The 16529-nt window shown below is 42.1% G+C and overlaps 3 protein-coding genes across 3 annotated transcripts; 1 reads left to right on the top strand and 2 right to left on the bottom strand.

The window, feature by feature from the left end:
* Positions 1-1168: 1168 nt before the first annotated feature.
* Positions 1169-3909, bottom strand: AK88_03752 (uncharacterized protein; the record flags this gene model as incomplete). Its single annotated transcript, XM_012481362.1, has 4 exons — positions 1169-1238; positions 1420-1529; positions 1653-1797; positions 1958-3909. The coding sequence occupies 4 exons, from the start codon at positions 3907-3909 to the stop codon at positions 1169-1171; spliced, it is 2277 nt and encodes a 758-aa protein (XP_012336785.1).
* Positions 3910-5896: 1987 nt separating this feature from the next.
* On the bottom strand, positions 5897-12058 carry AK88_03751 (uncharacterized protein; the record flags this gene model as incomplete). The annotated part of the gene is made up of 2 exons (XM_012481361.1): positions 5897-6046; positions 6278-12058. The coding sequence occupies 2 exons, from the start codon at positions 12056-12058 to the stop codon at positions 5897-5899; spliced, it is 5931 nt and encodes a 1976-aa protein (XP_012336784.1).
* Positions 12059-13445: 1387 nt separating this feature from the next.
* Positions 13446-14663, top strand: AK88_03750 (ribosomal protein S18; the record flags this gene model as incomplete). The annotated part of the gene is made up of 1 exon (XM_012481360.1): positions 13446-14663. One exon carries the CDS (start codon positions 13446-13448, stop codon positions 14661-14663), a length of 1218 nt encoding a protein of 405 aa, XP_012336783.1.
* Positions 14664-16529: the final 1866 nt, after the last annotated feature.

The raw sequence follows: 16529 nt of genomic DNA, 5'->3' as shown, positions 1-16529 counted from the left end.
TTTTTCTTCACCTTGTGTGCCAACGCGTTTGCTTCGCATGCCCGTGTGCACCAGTCCATCCACATATGCGCAATTTTAAAAATGCAGCTTTGGGTGAGCCATACATGCGTAAGCATATTTATGTTCCTCTACATGTGCGTACATCTGTGCAGCTATACTTGTACGTGCTTCACGTCGCTTCCTCACGCCTCAGAGAACGTTGTTTACGGAGGGTAACTCGTGTAATGTCACCACAATATGGTTACTGTACATAGTAAAAAACCCCTTGCTGCAAACTTTGGCCGTAAACAAAATTTAAGGCGCCATTTTTAGCAGCTCCTAGTGGACAAAGCTCGACCGCTAAATGTTGCATACCCATTTGGTGAAGACCAAAACAGTGTGCAAATTTGAGCGAACACTTATAATGCGCTCCTCGTCGCGTGAGTAGGTGCACATGAAAGTACGCACAGTTCGCCCCATTTCATGCCAAGAGTACGGAACATGTAAAAAAAGGAGTCATGTCTCATGAGGTGGAAGCATGGGGGCTCCCCGTACCCCTTCATTCGCCCCGCAAAAAAGGAGTACATCATAGGGTGCTGCTAAAGCGAGGTAAGGGGCATCCCCGGAATTTAGCCCCGTAGGTATATAAATGCCCCATGGGGCGGTTTCATCGCATTCGCCCCGTGTGCAGAATTATAAGCAGCCTTATGTGCAAACACAACCCCCAGTGCCATTTTACTTGCCCAATCGAAACAACGTACATAAAGTCAGATGCGTAACGTTTCTGTGCGCGGCAAAATGGTATACCTTCCCCTGCGACACTTTTTTCATTTTTGTCAATTCATAATTGAGGAGAAGCAAATTCTTTTTTATTATTTTTTTTAATATTATTTTAAAAGAAGGCAAAAAAAAAAAAAAGTGTACACTTGTTTGGAGGTTATAAAAAGGGATTGTAGAAAAGAGTTCAATTTTTCAAAATGCCAATTAAAAATGGGGATATGCATATGGGGGGACGATGCATATGTGTGCGCCAAGCAGTATGTGCCATGTGCTACTTACGTACGCACTCTGTGTGTCACATGTATAATGTATGTTGGGCTTGACGAAAGATGAACAGAAAAAAAATAACCCGCACAACACGTTGGCATGCGCTTGGAGAGTATGAAAGGGGAAAGGAATATTTCCTCATTTAACAGCGTCTGACGGAACGGTCTCCTCTTTCCTGGAGTTCCCCTTTCTTGATCAGGATAGCCAAAGCCCTGCGCAGTTCAAAAAAAAAAAAGGGGGGAAAGAAAGGACATAACGGGGTGAAATTTCTCCATGGGGCATGCTCATGTGTACATATATATATATATACACACGTGTGTCGCTTCTCAGTTTTTTCGTGGGGCTAATGTCCACCGCTCGGCATTTATCCCCCCCTGGTTCCGCTTTCATTACTTGGATAAAGCTGATCGGTCGAATCCTCTTAGCTGAAGCTCTCTGAATAAATTCACCCGCGAGGCCCTTTGCCCCTTTCCGAGTCGTCCCAGTATGGCATCCTCCGCTTGCTAAAAGGGGGGTGAAGGAAAAAAGGGAAAGTTGTTTCACAATGGTATCTGCAACAGTTCGTACAACTGCTGCACTGCACTTGTGAAAAGGCGAACCGCACATATATACTCCTTTGCGCGAACCTTTACGGCTTTTTGCTCCAAGGGGGACATGGTTTCGAAAATGAGACACTGCTTTGCCGTTTCGGCGGTGGAGGCTGAGAAGAGGTCTATAGACATCTGCACGTGCTTCTCCGTGGCGAATTGGGAAAGCTCCATTTTAGCAAAGCTGCAGGGGTGAGGGTGGTGGTTCGATAATGAAGCGCGGATTAAAGAAGTGAAAGCGCAACGTATGGCACGCACGCGGTGGGCGACATACGCGCCCAGCTGATGTGCACATATATATTTGCACATCGACGGGGTACTCTCACGAATGCTATGTCTCTAACCTCTCCGCCAACCGAATGAGCGATTCGAGCTGACGCAAGGTGATGGGAATTTTCTTCGTGACGGAACGTCTATCTCCCCGATATTCCGCTCTCGTCTGGACGTAGAAATTGCGCAGAGAGTCCCTGGCCTCTTTAGACAACAGAGGGGCGATTTCCTTCTTGGCGTACTGAATAAATCTAGTCAGCTTAGAGAGAGGAATTTCCCCTTCCTGCGACTTATGCTTTGAAGCATGCAAGGCGACAATATGGTTACAAAGAAGGGTATCCTTTTCAATGTCCTGTTTATTACGTAATAAAAATATAATATCAAACCTGGACAAAATGGTGGTCTTAAAATCATGCTGATCTGTAGTGTCTTGAGAATCATCATATGATCCAAAGGACGGGTTCGCTGCAGCAATCACAGAACATCTGCTATTCAACATGGTAGTAATTCCTGCTTTAGAAATGGATATGGTTTGTTGTTCCATAGCTTCATGTATAGCCACCACATCATCATCTCTCATTTTATCAAATTCGTCAATGCATACAACTCCTCCATCTGCCAAAACCATAGCTCCACCTTCTAAGGAGAACACCCCCTGACTGTCTCTCATCACAGCTGCAGTTAATCCTGCTGCGCTGCTACCCTTTCCAGATGTATAGACCGAAACAGGGGCACATCTATTTACAAATTTTAAAATTTGAGATTTGGCAACTGAAGGATCTCCAAGCATGAGCATATTGATGTCTCCTCGTATTTTTGTTTCTTCTCCAATTCGCTTCCTTGTACCTCCAAAGAGTAAACAAGCACAAGCTTTCTTTACTTCGTCCATTCCATACAACTCTGGTGCTATAGATTTAAATATTTTATCATGTATATCATGTTCAGCTGCAAGTAGGGTTAATTCATTTCTTTCTTCCACATCAAAATTTAAATCATTTCCAGTCATGTCGTCATACTTTTGAAAGCCTAAGACATGTAGGTAGGAAAAGTTGGTTCCATCTGCTCTAGTAGGTTTAGGGTTCGGATTATATGAAGTGAGAACCCCATGAACATATACTCGATCCCCAGGAATCATTTTTTCACATAAATATCTTGTAGCATTTAATTGTAAATGTCTTGGCATATCTCCTGTTGGAACAGCTTCTGGTAATTCTTGCATCTTCAAAGATTGTATGTCCACAAATGTACACTCATTTGGTAAAATGACATATGGCTCCAGTACACCATTGCATCCTAGCTGATTGTCCATCGGGTTTGCAACTCCCATGGAAGACTTCATAGTGGAGGAGTATCTACAATAAGGTGGCAACTGAGGTTTATCTTTCCACAACGGAACATCAATGGACATTTTATGATCACAATATCTGCACTGTAAAGTAATTTTCCTCATCTTATGTTGTGGTTTACTTGCCTGTACAATAATTCCTGGTACCACGACAAACCTTTCCTGAGTAGCTGCTAGCAGACCCCTAATCGGTGTGGGCCTAATAAAAGTATTCAACAAATTTATTTGAATATAATTCAAGTGCTCATCTTCATCATTTAATATATTAGCCGTTTCGCACACTTCGTAACACACACGCTCAACAGTAGGCAAATATGTTAGTGGTCTTTCAGACAGAGCCCTAGCCAAAATCGCAGAATAATTCTCTGGTTTTTTCATTTTCCTCTCTGAAATGGGAGTTGCACTTATTTCATTATTTTCGAAAACCGTCTGCTGTTTGTATATATCATCCAATTTTAAATCGAGGGTGAAATTATTATTTTTCACATTTTCGAAAAGCGTCCTCTTTAAATTTCCTTCTTTCAGTGTGTTCGATGAATACCTAGAGAGAAAGTCCTGGAAATAATTATACACTTCGTTCAGGCTGGGTAGGTTGTCCTCAATGCGGATGTTATTTTCTGGTCTGTTGTTGGGGTTCCTTGCGGCATTGAAAAATGCCCGGCCTTCTTGTATTCCCAGCATATTTCTCTACGCTATGTGTAATATGTGTACGGGTTTTTTTTGCCAAAATTGCTCTCCAAATTGTTCTCCAGGATATTCCAGATGGGGCAGTCCAAGAGGTATGCCAGCGTCTTCTCCAAATTTGGAAGGTTGCCCTTTCGTGCGCTTTGTCCTTTTCCTCACACGTGCAACAATTGTTCCAAATTTCCCTATCCGCCTTTTTTCCCCTCTTCAAGAAGCGTGTACCCTATGGCTACCCGCAAATACGTACGTCTGAGTGATTATTTTTTTTTTTTTTTTTTTTTGCCTTTCCGTAAAACGAGTTGGAGAGGTACCTCCTCACTGCTTGCAAGTGCTTGCCCTTCTGTCGCGACGCAGCGTTGGTCGTTCCCCGATCTGCATACTGTACTTTTCAAAGGGAAAAAATATATATATATGTATATGAACACTGTTCAGGCGTTTTTTTTTTCATATTTTTTATTTTGCCCCCTTGTGTGTGTGTAAATTATTTCATCTTCTTTGCGCGGATGAGTTCATGCAGTGTGTTAAACCTACCCGAAGTAAGGTGCCTCCTCTGCTACGGAAACTTCCCAAAAGGAATGATCCTATGAGGGGTGGGGAAAATGCAAAATCTTCTCTCCTAGTGGACAATATGCTTTGAACAGATGGACACTCACCTAGACTGTGTCAGCAACGGCAGTGCCAAAACAGGATGCTTCTCACATGCCATGCAATAGAAAAAAAAAAAAAAAAAACAGGACGAATGGTGCAATCTCCTTCGAATTGGTCTCTTGCACAAATGTAATACAAAATTGGCTTCCTTTTCATTCAATATAATCTATTCTTTTTTGCAGTGCCCTTTACTGCCACTCTTTTTTTTTTTTTTTTTTCCTTAGCCACATGGCTCATTATTCCAATGTATAAACAAGAGCCTTACATATATGTGTCAATTCGAATGTGCAAAGGTGGGGGGGAATAAAGAAAAAAAAATTCGAAAAATATATCCCCATATTGCGCATACGGCACACCCTTTGCGCAAAATTTTTTTTTTTTTTTTTTTTGCTTATTATGTAATGGCAAATTTTGAACGCTCAAAAATGATTTGCACCGTGTAAGCGAAGACAAAATGAGGATGCAAAAGCAGGAAAGGAAGAGTGCGGGCGCGGTGGTCTGGTTTAAGGTTTATTAATTCTCTTTTTTCCTTATTTCAGAAATGTATTACTCGTACGCACAAGGGGAAACAAATGAATAACTATGACATACTAATCGCTGGTGGTGAAAGAAGCGAAGAAAAATGCATTTTTTCCCATTTGCAAATGTGTGAGGTGTAAAAGTATGCTGCGTACATTTGTGCATGTGATGTAAAGGGGTGAAAGCCTTGTGGCACACCTTTTCTCCCACAGGGGGACTAATTTCCGAGCCATGGAATTGTTCCAGTTTTGGTGTATCGCCCGAGTGTATATCTCTCTCAAAAAGGCGTTTAAAAGTTATATGCTAAATCAATTTTGCACAATGTGTGCATTTCGGAGGATACTGTGTGTCTTAATTATGGCGGATATTTTTAAAAGAGCGTTTTCCCAATCGACAATCGCAGTTTGCCAAACGTATGCTTATATCAACATAGGTACAAGCGCCATTGTGACAACGGTCAAATGAGAGCGCGTAGTTGGGCACAGAAACAACAAAATGCACTGTAAATGGCTGCCAATTTATCGTACACATAAAAATTATAAAGGCGGAGTCGTATGCATAATCACAGCACTGTGCATGCAAATATACAAAAATGGCACTTTCATATGACCAACGGAATGATTCATTTAACATTAAAGCGTGTGACAAAAAAAACGAAAAAAAAAGAAAAGAAAAGAAACAAGTTGACAGGGGACAATTAAAATGACGGTATGCCAATGTGGCAACTTCAATAAAACGTGTAAAACGAAATGGACGGGAAAAAAAAAAAGGGCATCCAACTAGGTACAAACGACAAAAAAGAAGAAAGAAAAATAACTCAGTTAATCCTTTTGGAGAGCTCCACTTCCAACAGGTCTAATCGTCGCCTGATCCGGCGTGTTCTTGAGAGAAAGAACTTTATTTTGTAAATGTAAACTCTTCTCTTCCAATAATTCTGTATGATTTCATTTTGGTTATAACATCCCCGCTGTGAACAAGAGAAGAATGAGAAATGGAAATGAGGGAGCAGTGAAAAAGTGGGGGTATACACTACATTACATATGTGTAAAGTAAATAAAATGAACACGTCAGTTTTGTTCCCCAATGGGAAAAACATCATTCCACACGCTATTCCCGCGCGCAGGGAATGGTACTGATCTGTTTCTTTTTTTCGTTCTGTTTTTTCCATCCCCTGTTCTCCGGGGACCTTCAAATTTACCTTAAAAATATGGGATAACTTCGTACTCAGGCAGCTGGGACAGATCCACTTACGGTCCGACTTCTCCTCCTCTGCTGTCTCTTTGGAGCATAAGCAGTAGGAATGCCATCCCTGAGTGCAACCAAAAAAATCACACATGATTAATTCCCCTCCATTCACGCACTTATAACACAAAACATCATGCTTGTAAAACATCAAGTGGTATGTGTAGTCGCACAACAACTGAATGATCACACTCGAGTCAATAAAAGAGTGGTGAGTATCATATTTTGTTTGTTTTATTATATATTTCAAAAGATAACAAAAAAAAAAGAGAATTCCTGTACAGTTTAATTTAATTCTTTGATATTTATTTATGTATGTGATATTTTCCTCTACACCTTTCTCTGATGTGAACTTTTGACTTAAGAAATATTTCAAGTATATATTCAGTTCTCTTATTTTCCTATTTTGAGCATACATGTGATTTATTTTCTCTTTTTTCATTGTAGCTAGCTGTATGTGTGCATTTTCTTTTTCTGTGTTTTTTTCTGAACTGATCATAGTTTTTTCGTATATGTTATGCCCCTCGGTCATTTTTTGTTCTTTTTTACATGAACCGTTCAGGCTGTCTTCACCAATTTGTATAACCTCCCCAGTGTTAGGCGATACGGCGTGGGATAAAATCTCATCATGTGTTCCACAACTTGCATGTTTATATCCACTGTACGTCCAGCACCTTGTCTGTTCGGGCAAAATACGACTTTTTACACTTTCGCATTTTTTCTCTTCACTCATTTGCGCATTTCGCTGATATGTTGTTTTTTCATTTAAAAAGGGGAAGACCGAACCAGCACTTGGCGGCACATTGCTCCATTCGAAATGGTCCATAAGTACATCCTTCGCCTCTTCAATTTTCGCAAGTAGTTCCCCCTGTACAATATTTCTAAAGTGCTGGTATTTGCTCAACACGGATGATAAATATCGGGAGAGCATAAATTTCGATTTCAAAAAAACAGGTGCTATGATTTCTTTTTTTATCGAATTTAATTCATTTCCGTTGTGATTGTGGAAAATCACGTCATTCAATTTGATTATGTATTTGTCCACGTATAGGCTGAACTCGTCGTAGTTGCTCAGAGATGTGCACAGTGCGCTCCTGTCGTGTGTGTATTGCAGACGTTCGGGGCGGATGCGTGCCCCAGTTAAGCGATTTCCTGGAGTTAAATTGGCTTGCCAAGGGACCAGCCATTTGCGGGATAAATCTTCGGCGAAGTCCCCATTCCACGGTGGGGACTCAACCTTGTGATTAAGCATACCTGTACCGGTTTGCCCTACAGGTATGCCATCTCCCTCTACGTTCCTCTGCTTCTCCCTGACTCTTCCTGTCGTTTCCTCCACATCATCAGATTTGGAAATGGCGTCAGCCTTCAGATGGTCGAAAAATTTGAGAACTTTTTTTAGTGAGTAGGACAAAAAGTCGTGTTCCCCCTTGAGGAGAGACAAAGGGATGTGAGAAATGTTCGCCACGTCGTCATCCTCCGAAGAGCTCTCATAATCAGTGAGCGCTTCATCACTTCCATCCGTAATGTAAAAGCCAAGTAAGTTATTTGTTATCTTGGGCAAAGGTATGTTGGTAAATGGGCAGGTATTTTGTGGGAAGAAAAAAACATCCGTATTGTAGGACTTGGTGTCGGTGCTTCTCAACTTCAATCCAATGTGTGCAATATCTTCAGCTGCCCGTATGCCTGTGTCGTAAGCTCCGTCTATACACTGGAAATAACTTTTGGACAAGTACTCCCCACAGAAGACGACCTTAGGATTATGAATCGGGTGCGGAGCCCTCAAGTAAATTAAATCATTATCAGTGCAGTTGACATGGGGATAGGTATACGAACCAAAGGAGAAATTATCATCTTGCCATTTGGTAATTAAGTAATCAACGAGGATGGGTAGTTTTTTTCCAGTATTCTCGAACATCTTATGTAAAGTGTACAAACATTCGTTTACTATATAATGTTCCTTTTTAATATACCCATAGGTGCATGACCAGGGAGGAAAACAGTGTACTAAAATGCAGCCAATTTTTCCATAGGCATGCAAATTGAGGAACTGAAATTTCTGGTCTATACAATTTAGCTGTAAGCTATCAAATGGCCAATCAAAATCAAATGGATAAAATCGTAAAATTATTTTGTTGTGGTTCCCCATTCTGTAATTATTCAATGCTTTAATTTTGAGTGGGTGTAACTTGGGCTCAAATTGCACATAAGATTTTTTTTTCTTTTTTTTTTTCTCATTATTTGTTAAACACCCAAGTGGTAAGGCAACAATGACATACTTGGCAAAGATATTTACATTGGCATAGTTGCAATTGGTGAGATCGGACGTCCCATGGAAATGTTTGTTGATTTGTTTCTTCGAGGTATCGTAGGTTTTGCACTGCACCATGACGTTGTAGTTTTCTTGGGTTTCCCCTGGTAGACACCGATTTCGCAGTACATGGACGCCTTGGCGGGGCTCTCCGCCGCTTCTGCTTTCGTAATCCCTTTTGAGGGTCCCATTTTTGTGTGCGTTGTGGGAAAAGTGAATCCCCTTGCCGTCCTGCACTGCACCCTCACAAAAGACATCACCATTTAGGTCGTTTCTATTCAAGTCCTTTACATAATGCGGGGAGTTGTTCATGCAGGTTCCAGGTTGGGGGCCCCCACCTGGAGGGAACTCTCCCGGTGTGTTAATCAATGAAGGATCACCCTGCTGATCAGAATCATGAACAAATGCAGAGTTGTTTTGCCAAAATGTACGTTCCTCCTTTATGTGAACCACTTCAGCCACTGTGTTGAGGAGAATTTTGTCCTGTACATCTTCAGACAAAAAATTTATGAGCCACTTCCACCCGTCTAGGACTATCTGATCGGCACTAGTGCTATCCTTAAAACTGGCAACATGAGGCATCTGCTCACATTTTCTAATTTTATTGTAGTATTTTAAATTTTTTAAAATATAATCATTGGTACCATAGTTTTCACACACGTCAATATCCATGTAGGTGGACAATGGAAGTCTACACATGGCTATGGATGTCTCCCTTAAATCACTTCCATAGCCATACCTCGACTGTAGCATGACCATTAATATTTTCCACTCCTCTAGGGACAAGTTATCCTGGTGGATATTCATTTCTTCAAGTATCTCTTGTGTACATTCGATTAACAGATCCCACATGCTTCTCCGTTGTTTGTTTTCCTTAAAGAGAAATGTTTTGTTTATGTCTTTTTTATCACTTTGCACGATTGATTGAGTTGCCTTTCTCACAATGCGATAATATTCCTCTCCATAATCGTAGTAGTTTTCATAAATGATTGAATCTTTGTCGTAGTTATCCACTCCGCTTCCAGTCCACGTCCTCCTCTTGTTCGATCTGCAATCACCCGTCACCTTCATTTGCTTCACCCTTTGTTCTTCCCCAATGTGCGTACTGGTAAGTTGCGACGTGATGCTTCCTTCTGTGGAATTCTGTTTCTCCCCACTACACGGCTCACACGATTTATGCACCTCTGCTATCTGCTCTTTCCCCTTTACTGTATACCCACCTTGCGCCCCTTTTCCCACCTGCACGGAGCCCGAGTGGTACTCTTTGTCCTTTCCCAAATGATGGGTTGCTCCTTGTGCGAAATTCATACATGACGGAAAATTATCGACGGTTGGATCATCCCCATTATTATTTATGAAGAGAGATGCTCTAATCTTCCTGGCAGCTCTAACCCTAATTTTATCACACAGTAAATTCATCCTATATATTTTAAAGCTCTTAATTTGTTTTCCATTTTCGTTATTATACCAATAAGCATAGAAGGTGGATTCCCAGTTGTCCTTTCCACAGACCAAAGAAATTTGGGGTTTCAATTTAGTTGCCAGTTGAGTTACGGACTTGTCATAGGCTCTTCTCCTTCTTGCATCTTTATTGACGGAGAGTATTTTAAATTTTTTATTTTCACTTTTCGACCATTGCTGTGGTCCACTAACGAGTGAGCTTTGTATATCTCCGCAGGGGGAGTGGACAGAGGAAGAGAAAGAATCGTCACTGAGGCAGCTGTCACTCAGGTAGGTATAGAGATACACATTTTCATCCATGTCTTTTAAAAAATTTAATAAATCTTTTTTCGTTTTTTTCCAACCCCTTTGTCTGTATATGTAACTGTACAGGTGGCATATATTGTCAATGTTGTACTTCACCATGAAAAGGATATTTTTTCTGATTTTTTTTTTTTTTTCCTTTTTTTGTTTTCTTGATTGGAAGTAGTTGCAGTCGCTGTATGAGTGATGCGCGTCGTCGTCTTCGCCTGGGCGTTGAGTGCATCTCTCCCCGAGCCTGCTTCCATCTTGTTGTAGGGAGTGCGTCTCCCCTATATGATCATTGCCTTGCTGGTTGGCCTTCCCATGCAGGGGAATCTGCCCAAACCGTGCCATCAACTGCTCATACTTCTGCCTGAACAAGAGCACATTATTTGACAAGCACTTCTCCATTTGGTCTATATTATTTGGGTCGAGAAAATGCAACTGCTTCTCATCAGGGGGAACTCTACATTTCACCCTCTTGCTATTTCCTGTAAAAAATTTTTTTCTCCTTTTTTTCTTACTCTTCCCATTTGTCCCTTTATCAGTACCCATGGACACTGTCTCCTTTTTTGTGGAGCAGAACCGTTCGTTTATTCTTTCCCCCTCATTTGAATGCACGTTATTCTCCGTCGGTATGTCTTCATTTTCGCAACAGTGCATATAATTAGCACCTAAATCTACCACCGTTTCTGGGAGCAAGTTGTTATTTATTATTCGCTCAGGGAGAATGGTGGAGTAGGCTCTTCCTCCAATTCGATTCCTTCCTTCAATGACTAATACATCTGCATTACATTTGTTTAGGTAGTAGGAGGCAGCGAGTCCAGAGATACCTGACCCGATGATGAGAACATCAACATATAGGTTCTGCTGGTTACGTAAAATCGGGTAAGCGTCTACTCCTCGGTTGATTATATCTACTGGTTTGACCTGACCGAACAGGGAGATTTTTTTCCTTTTTTTGTTCTTAACATGACTCTCACTCTTGTTCCCACGGTCGTCCGGGTCATCACCGCCACCTCCATCACCATTCTTCTTGCTGCTGCCGGTCTTCCCGCCATGCTTGCTCGAAATGACTGCATTCGCCTTCTTCTCATCAGATATCACATTGTTAGGAATCGGTATGGCGCTTCCCCTTTGAGCTCTGCCGCACGACTTGTCCTCTCCTCTTACGTAATTTTCCTGAGAAGAGAAATGCCTGAACATGGGGGCGTCCCCTTGAGCTGCTCCCTCCGCTGCGCTCTCCCCATGGACGCTCCTCACCACATCACCCTTCTCGTGCAGCTGGCCAACTTGGGAAGAGACACATTTCCCCTTTTGAATTTTTTTTTCTTCACTGCATGGATCAGCTGCACCGCTCTTCCTGCTTCCCCTCGGTGCGCCGTGACAGACAGCACCATTGGGGGATTCGAAGTCTGATGAGGAGGGGCGTCTGGAGGAGGTGCTCTCTGAGGAGCGTTTGGATGAAGGAGCCTTTGTAGATGAATCACGCAAAGAGCTGCCGTCCAAAGTGACATCTAGCAATTCCTTGCCCAACGACAGGGTGTGCGAAGATGTGGTATGTTTTAAATCCTTCTGCATCGAGGCAGATTCTTCGGCCAGCTCATCCGGCATGTCCTTATCATTGGACACCTCGCGGGTGGCATTACCATGGGAGAGCTCTTCCCAGGCAGCAACACCCCTCATATGTGTGCCGAGAACAGAAGTGTCACCGCGAGGTGTACCTCGAACAGGCTCACCATCTATCCATTCCCCCTGGACAGCGGCATCACCCATCGTTTTGCTACCAACAGGTGCATCATGCAGGGAGTTCTGCCGAGCGGGTGTCTTATCCCTAAGAGAACAACTTACAGAAGTATAACGAAACGGTTTCCCCTTGACGGCCGAGCCCTCCCCAGGGGTCACCTTCGCGGAGGAATCTCGTGTACCTACCCACCTCGACAGCATGCACTTGCACACTAGGGTAATATTTTCGTCCCCAAAAAAAAACAAAAAAACAAAAAAGCCACTCAAAATGGGGGGAGTGGTAGGACGGAAAAAAAAAGTTGTATATGGACTAGACTAGACTAGACTACACTAGACTAAGCTAGACTACCCGTAAATGCTATACACACCGGGGTGTTCATAGGGCGGAGGGCACTGTAACACAACAAGACTGTATTACAGAGCCAATCGTCTGATTTATACTAAATGGTGGGTAAAAAAAAAAAAAAAAAAAAAAAAATTATAACTCGCCAAAAATATTTTTATAAACTCATGTGCAATGGCACGTACGGAATGATGGTAATTCTAAAGGATTAATATGATGTGTAAATAAAAAAAAAAAAAAGCCATGGTCAAATGTACATGATATGTTAAAGGATAAATACTCCATTATGTGAACAATAAGAGCTTGCATATCATGGAGGTGTTATTTTAGTCCTTCCTTCTGTTGTGCATTTTAATTGCAAAAGGGGGAGGGATGTACACAGATATACGGTGAGATGGCAGGGAGAAAGCAAGCCCATCCTAATCCCACCGCATTAGAAGAAATGGAATCAGATGCACTCTGTGGTAGTCGCAGTGCCCAGAATGGGGGGCAAGAAATGCTACTAGAGAGCCGCGCATCATAAGTGGAGAGGCACGCATTTGTACCCATCTGTGGAAAAGTTTGCGGAGGGATAAAACGGTTGGCGACGAACCTTTAGCAGTTCCTCGTGGGGAAAAAAAAAAAAAAATGACCAAGTGAGGGCACACAGTGGGGAGATACAGATAACACACCCTGATGCCCCAAGGGGAAGGAAGAATCTAGGACTCCTGCTGAACGAACGCATACCCATTTGTACGTCGTGATTGCCAAAGGGGGGGGGCCCAAATAACGTGGAGAAATCCCTACCATGCACAAAATAGTAGTGGTACCAAGCAGCACGAAGTTATATGGTTAGGCCCAGCGGGAATATGCTTTAAGGCTAAATCCGCCCCGCTGGGGCCACCCTCACTCCGTTGCACGTGGGCACATTCCATCCATCTGTGTAACAATAAGGTCAACTGGGGCAACACCACTCCACTGCCTTCCTACCCACCGGGTGGAAAAATGGCCCCTACCACGAAGCTGCTTTTGCAGGGTGTCCTGCCCATTATGTGGGTGCCAGGGGGGCGCACTGCGCTTGCGACAGGAGGTATATCCCCCCGCTGCAGCAGACTCCACAGTGGAAGCAGGAATGTGAAGCAGGTCCAGTCGAATGGCGAGGACAAGTCACGTAGTCCATCTAACCTGGAAGATATAAAAGTCTCCAAAGAAACTTCCAGCAACGCGCTATTCGATGAGTGCTTAGAACAAATATATAAGAAGAAGAGGCAGGTTGACAAAAACAGTGTTGAGTATGATGTCTCTCCAGTCATAGAAGAACTCAGCAAAGAAGAAATAAAATTAACGAGAGCCATATTTAGGAGAATTGACGGGGGGAAAAAAAACATATCCCATTTGAGTTATAAAGATATATATATAGATCCATATTGGAATCCCTTCAAAGAAGTGAGCGACATAAGGAGGGAAATCGTTTTTGAATTTAGTGAGTACACCAAAGTGGCTACCATGGTGGAAGTGAAAAAGCAAAGGCGCTCTATTAAGAGGTCCCTTAAGGAGCAATACAGATTGTATAACCCCTACTCAGCAGAGTATAGTGCCCACATCGGATTGGACAAAGACTCGGGTGCTGGGGAGTCAGTCGTTTGTAATGACAAAAGTGAAAAGTACTGGAACCCAGGAGTTGATAGAAAAAAATTACTGAACTTGAAGAGCCCCTTTATATGGAGACACACTCATTTGCTGCACCACTTCATTGGAGAAAATGGTCTAATTTTGCCACGTAAAATTAATTTTACCACGAGGAAGCAGCAAATTCAAATTTTTAAAGCCATTTGTGTAGCGCGTAGGATGGCCCTCTACCCTTATGATAGAAAGCCTGAGAAGGACGATCTAATCCCCTTGATGGATCCCCTGCAGCTGCTTGCGGATGAGCTGATTCATCGCTATGTTGAAAGGAACGACTTGCGAGCTCAGGCCATGCTCAAGGTCATGATCAACAAGTACCCGTCTTTAAACTATTACAAGTATTTCTGTCATGAGTCCGGGGAGAAGCAGCGGGGAGGGACGCAAGAGGGAGACGCACAAACGGGGGAAGCACAACTAGGGGAAGAGCAACATAGGGGAGGATGTCCGAGTGACTCCCATATCGACAAGATGCTACGCAAGTATAAGCAAAACTACTATCAGGAAGCAATGTCTCCACAAGGGCACACGAAACAGTAAACTCACCATGGAAGCCCTACCTTTAAAGGGATACCCACATGGGTGCATGTGCTGCTCGCTTTTTTTTTTAATGCAAAACAGATATTGGGCACGCACACCGGGTGGCAATGCAGAGTAGGCAATAAAAAGGGAGAGAGGGGTAATTTCCTACAAGCGGTCTTTCCTCCACTTTTTTTTTTTTTCTTTTTAAACCCCTCCCCACAATTTGTCTCAACAAATATTTTTTCCAAAATGGATTTTCCCTGCACGAGCGCAGTGACACATTGGAGGCATCTGAGGAATTACTCACTTCAGTGGTGTCCTCGTTCTTCACCCGATACACTCCTTCACTCCACCGAACGTGCAACTGGGAAGATAACAACACCGAGAGGGGAGAAGCAACGAGCAAGCTTTGTCACCCCCTCAGCTAGCCATGTTACATTTTTTTTTTTTTTTTTTTTTTGCATCATTTGCTTGTAGAACATGTCAAAGTGTAAAGTAACGTTTTACATTTTCGCATTTCGCGTTTAATTATTGTAACGTTTTGAATAAAAAAAAAAAATGTTTTATTTCGTGGTGGGTGTATACATATATGTACGCAACCGTTTAGAAACAGAAAAGGAAACATATACACGTATCTGCCCGCCTGTGTGTGTGTTCATTTATATACAATGCATGCACACCTGCGCGCACTCACACCATGGTGAAGGTAAAATCCACGTCATTAAAATGAAAAAAAAAAAAAAAAAATTGATAATGGGAAAAGAGCACAATTCGTACGTGTTTTTCTTCCCTTATCGCCATGAAGAAATGAAAAAAAAAAGGGAGTAACGTCACGGGACCTACATACAAGGAACAACTCTCCGCGTGTGCTCATATGTAAACATGTCTAACTCGTGTAACTCTTTTGGTGAATTGGTCTAACATACAAGTAGGGAACCCTCGCGATGTATAGATGGTACACATATGCATTTAAAAAAAAGAAAAAAGAAAAAAGGCTATTTACCTTTAACATAGTACAATGTGTAGGTTAATATGCCCGCCGTCTACGCTTGTCCACTCATTCGACGCCATTACACTTCTACATGGGGAGGCGCTCGCACAAGTATGTACATAAGCACTAATATATATATATATATATATATATATATATATATATATATATATATACATATATATATACACAACATCACACTGACGAGCTTGCAACAAATTTTTGTGCAGCTGGGCTCGCCTCCACATGACATAACATGAAACCATGCTATGAAAAAAAATGAAGGGGCAAATTAAAAAATAAAAAAAACATGCAAAGAATGGTGTGGGAAAAAAAAAAAAAAAAGGAAGGAAAGAAAAGTGATCGCTAAAAAATGTGCAATGCGTGATGTATAATAAATCAACATGTAAAAACATTAGCGCGCTCTTCTTTACTGTGTTTTTTTTTATTCTTTTTTTTTTTTTTTTCAAATTTAGAGTAGTAGGTATAGCATTTCGGAAAAGGAGCTTTGATGTGTAATTTGGACACGTGGCTAATTATGGGTAGGCCGTCTCTGATAATTTTATTTCCGGGTAACATAATGCTTCTGCGGAATTAGAACGGATGGGGCCGGCGCGGGCTCACCTTTGCTGCATCAAAAAGGAGTCGTGCATTTGCGCGTGCGCGCATTTACTCATGAGTATCCCCCCCCTCGGATTCTATTCGCATCCACATGATGTTAATTATATAACACGTACGGCGGATCAACCAGCGTCAAGAGATCATTCGCGCAGGTATGACAAGTCCCGTGTGCGCATGAAAGGGATGGGTAGTTGACGTCATGGAAAGGTTTTGCCATTTTTCTGTTTTTTATTTTATTATTTTTTTTATTTTTTTAATTTTTTTTTTTTTTT

Source organism: Plasmodium fragile (assembly GCF_000956335.1).
Source record: "Plasmodium fragile strain nilgiri unplaced genomic scaffold supercont1.45, whole genome shotgun sequence".
NCBI lineage: Eukaryota > Apicomplexa > Aconoidasida > Haemosporida > Plasmodiidae > Plasmodium > Plasmodium fragile.
This window is presented reverse-complemented; position numbering and strand designations above follow the sequence as displayed.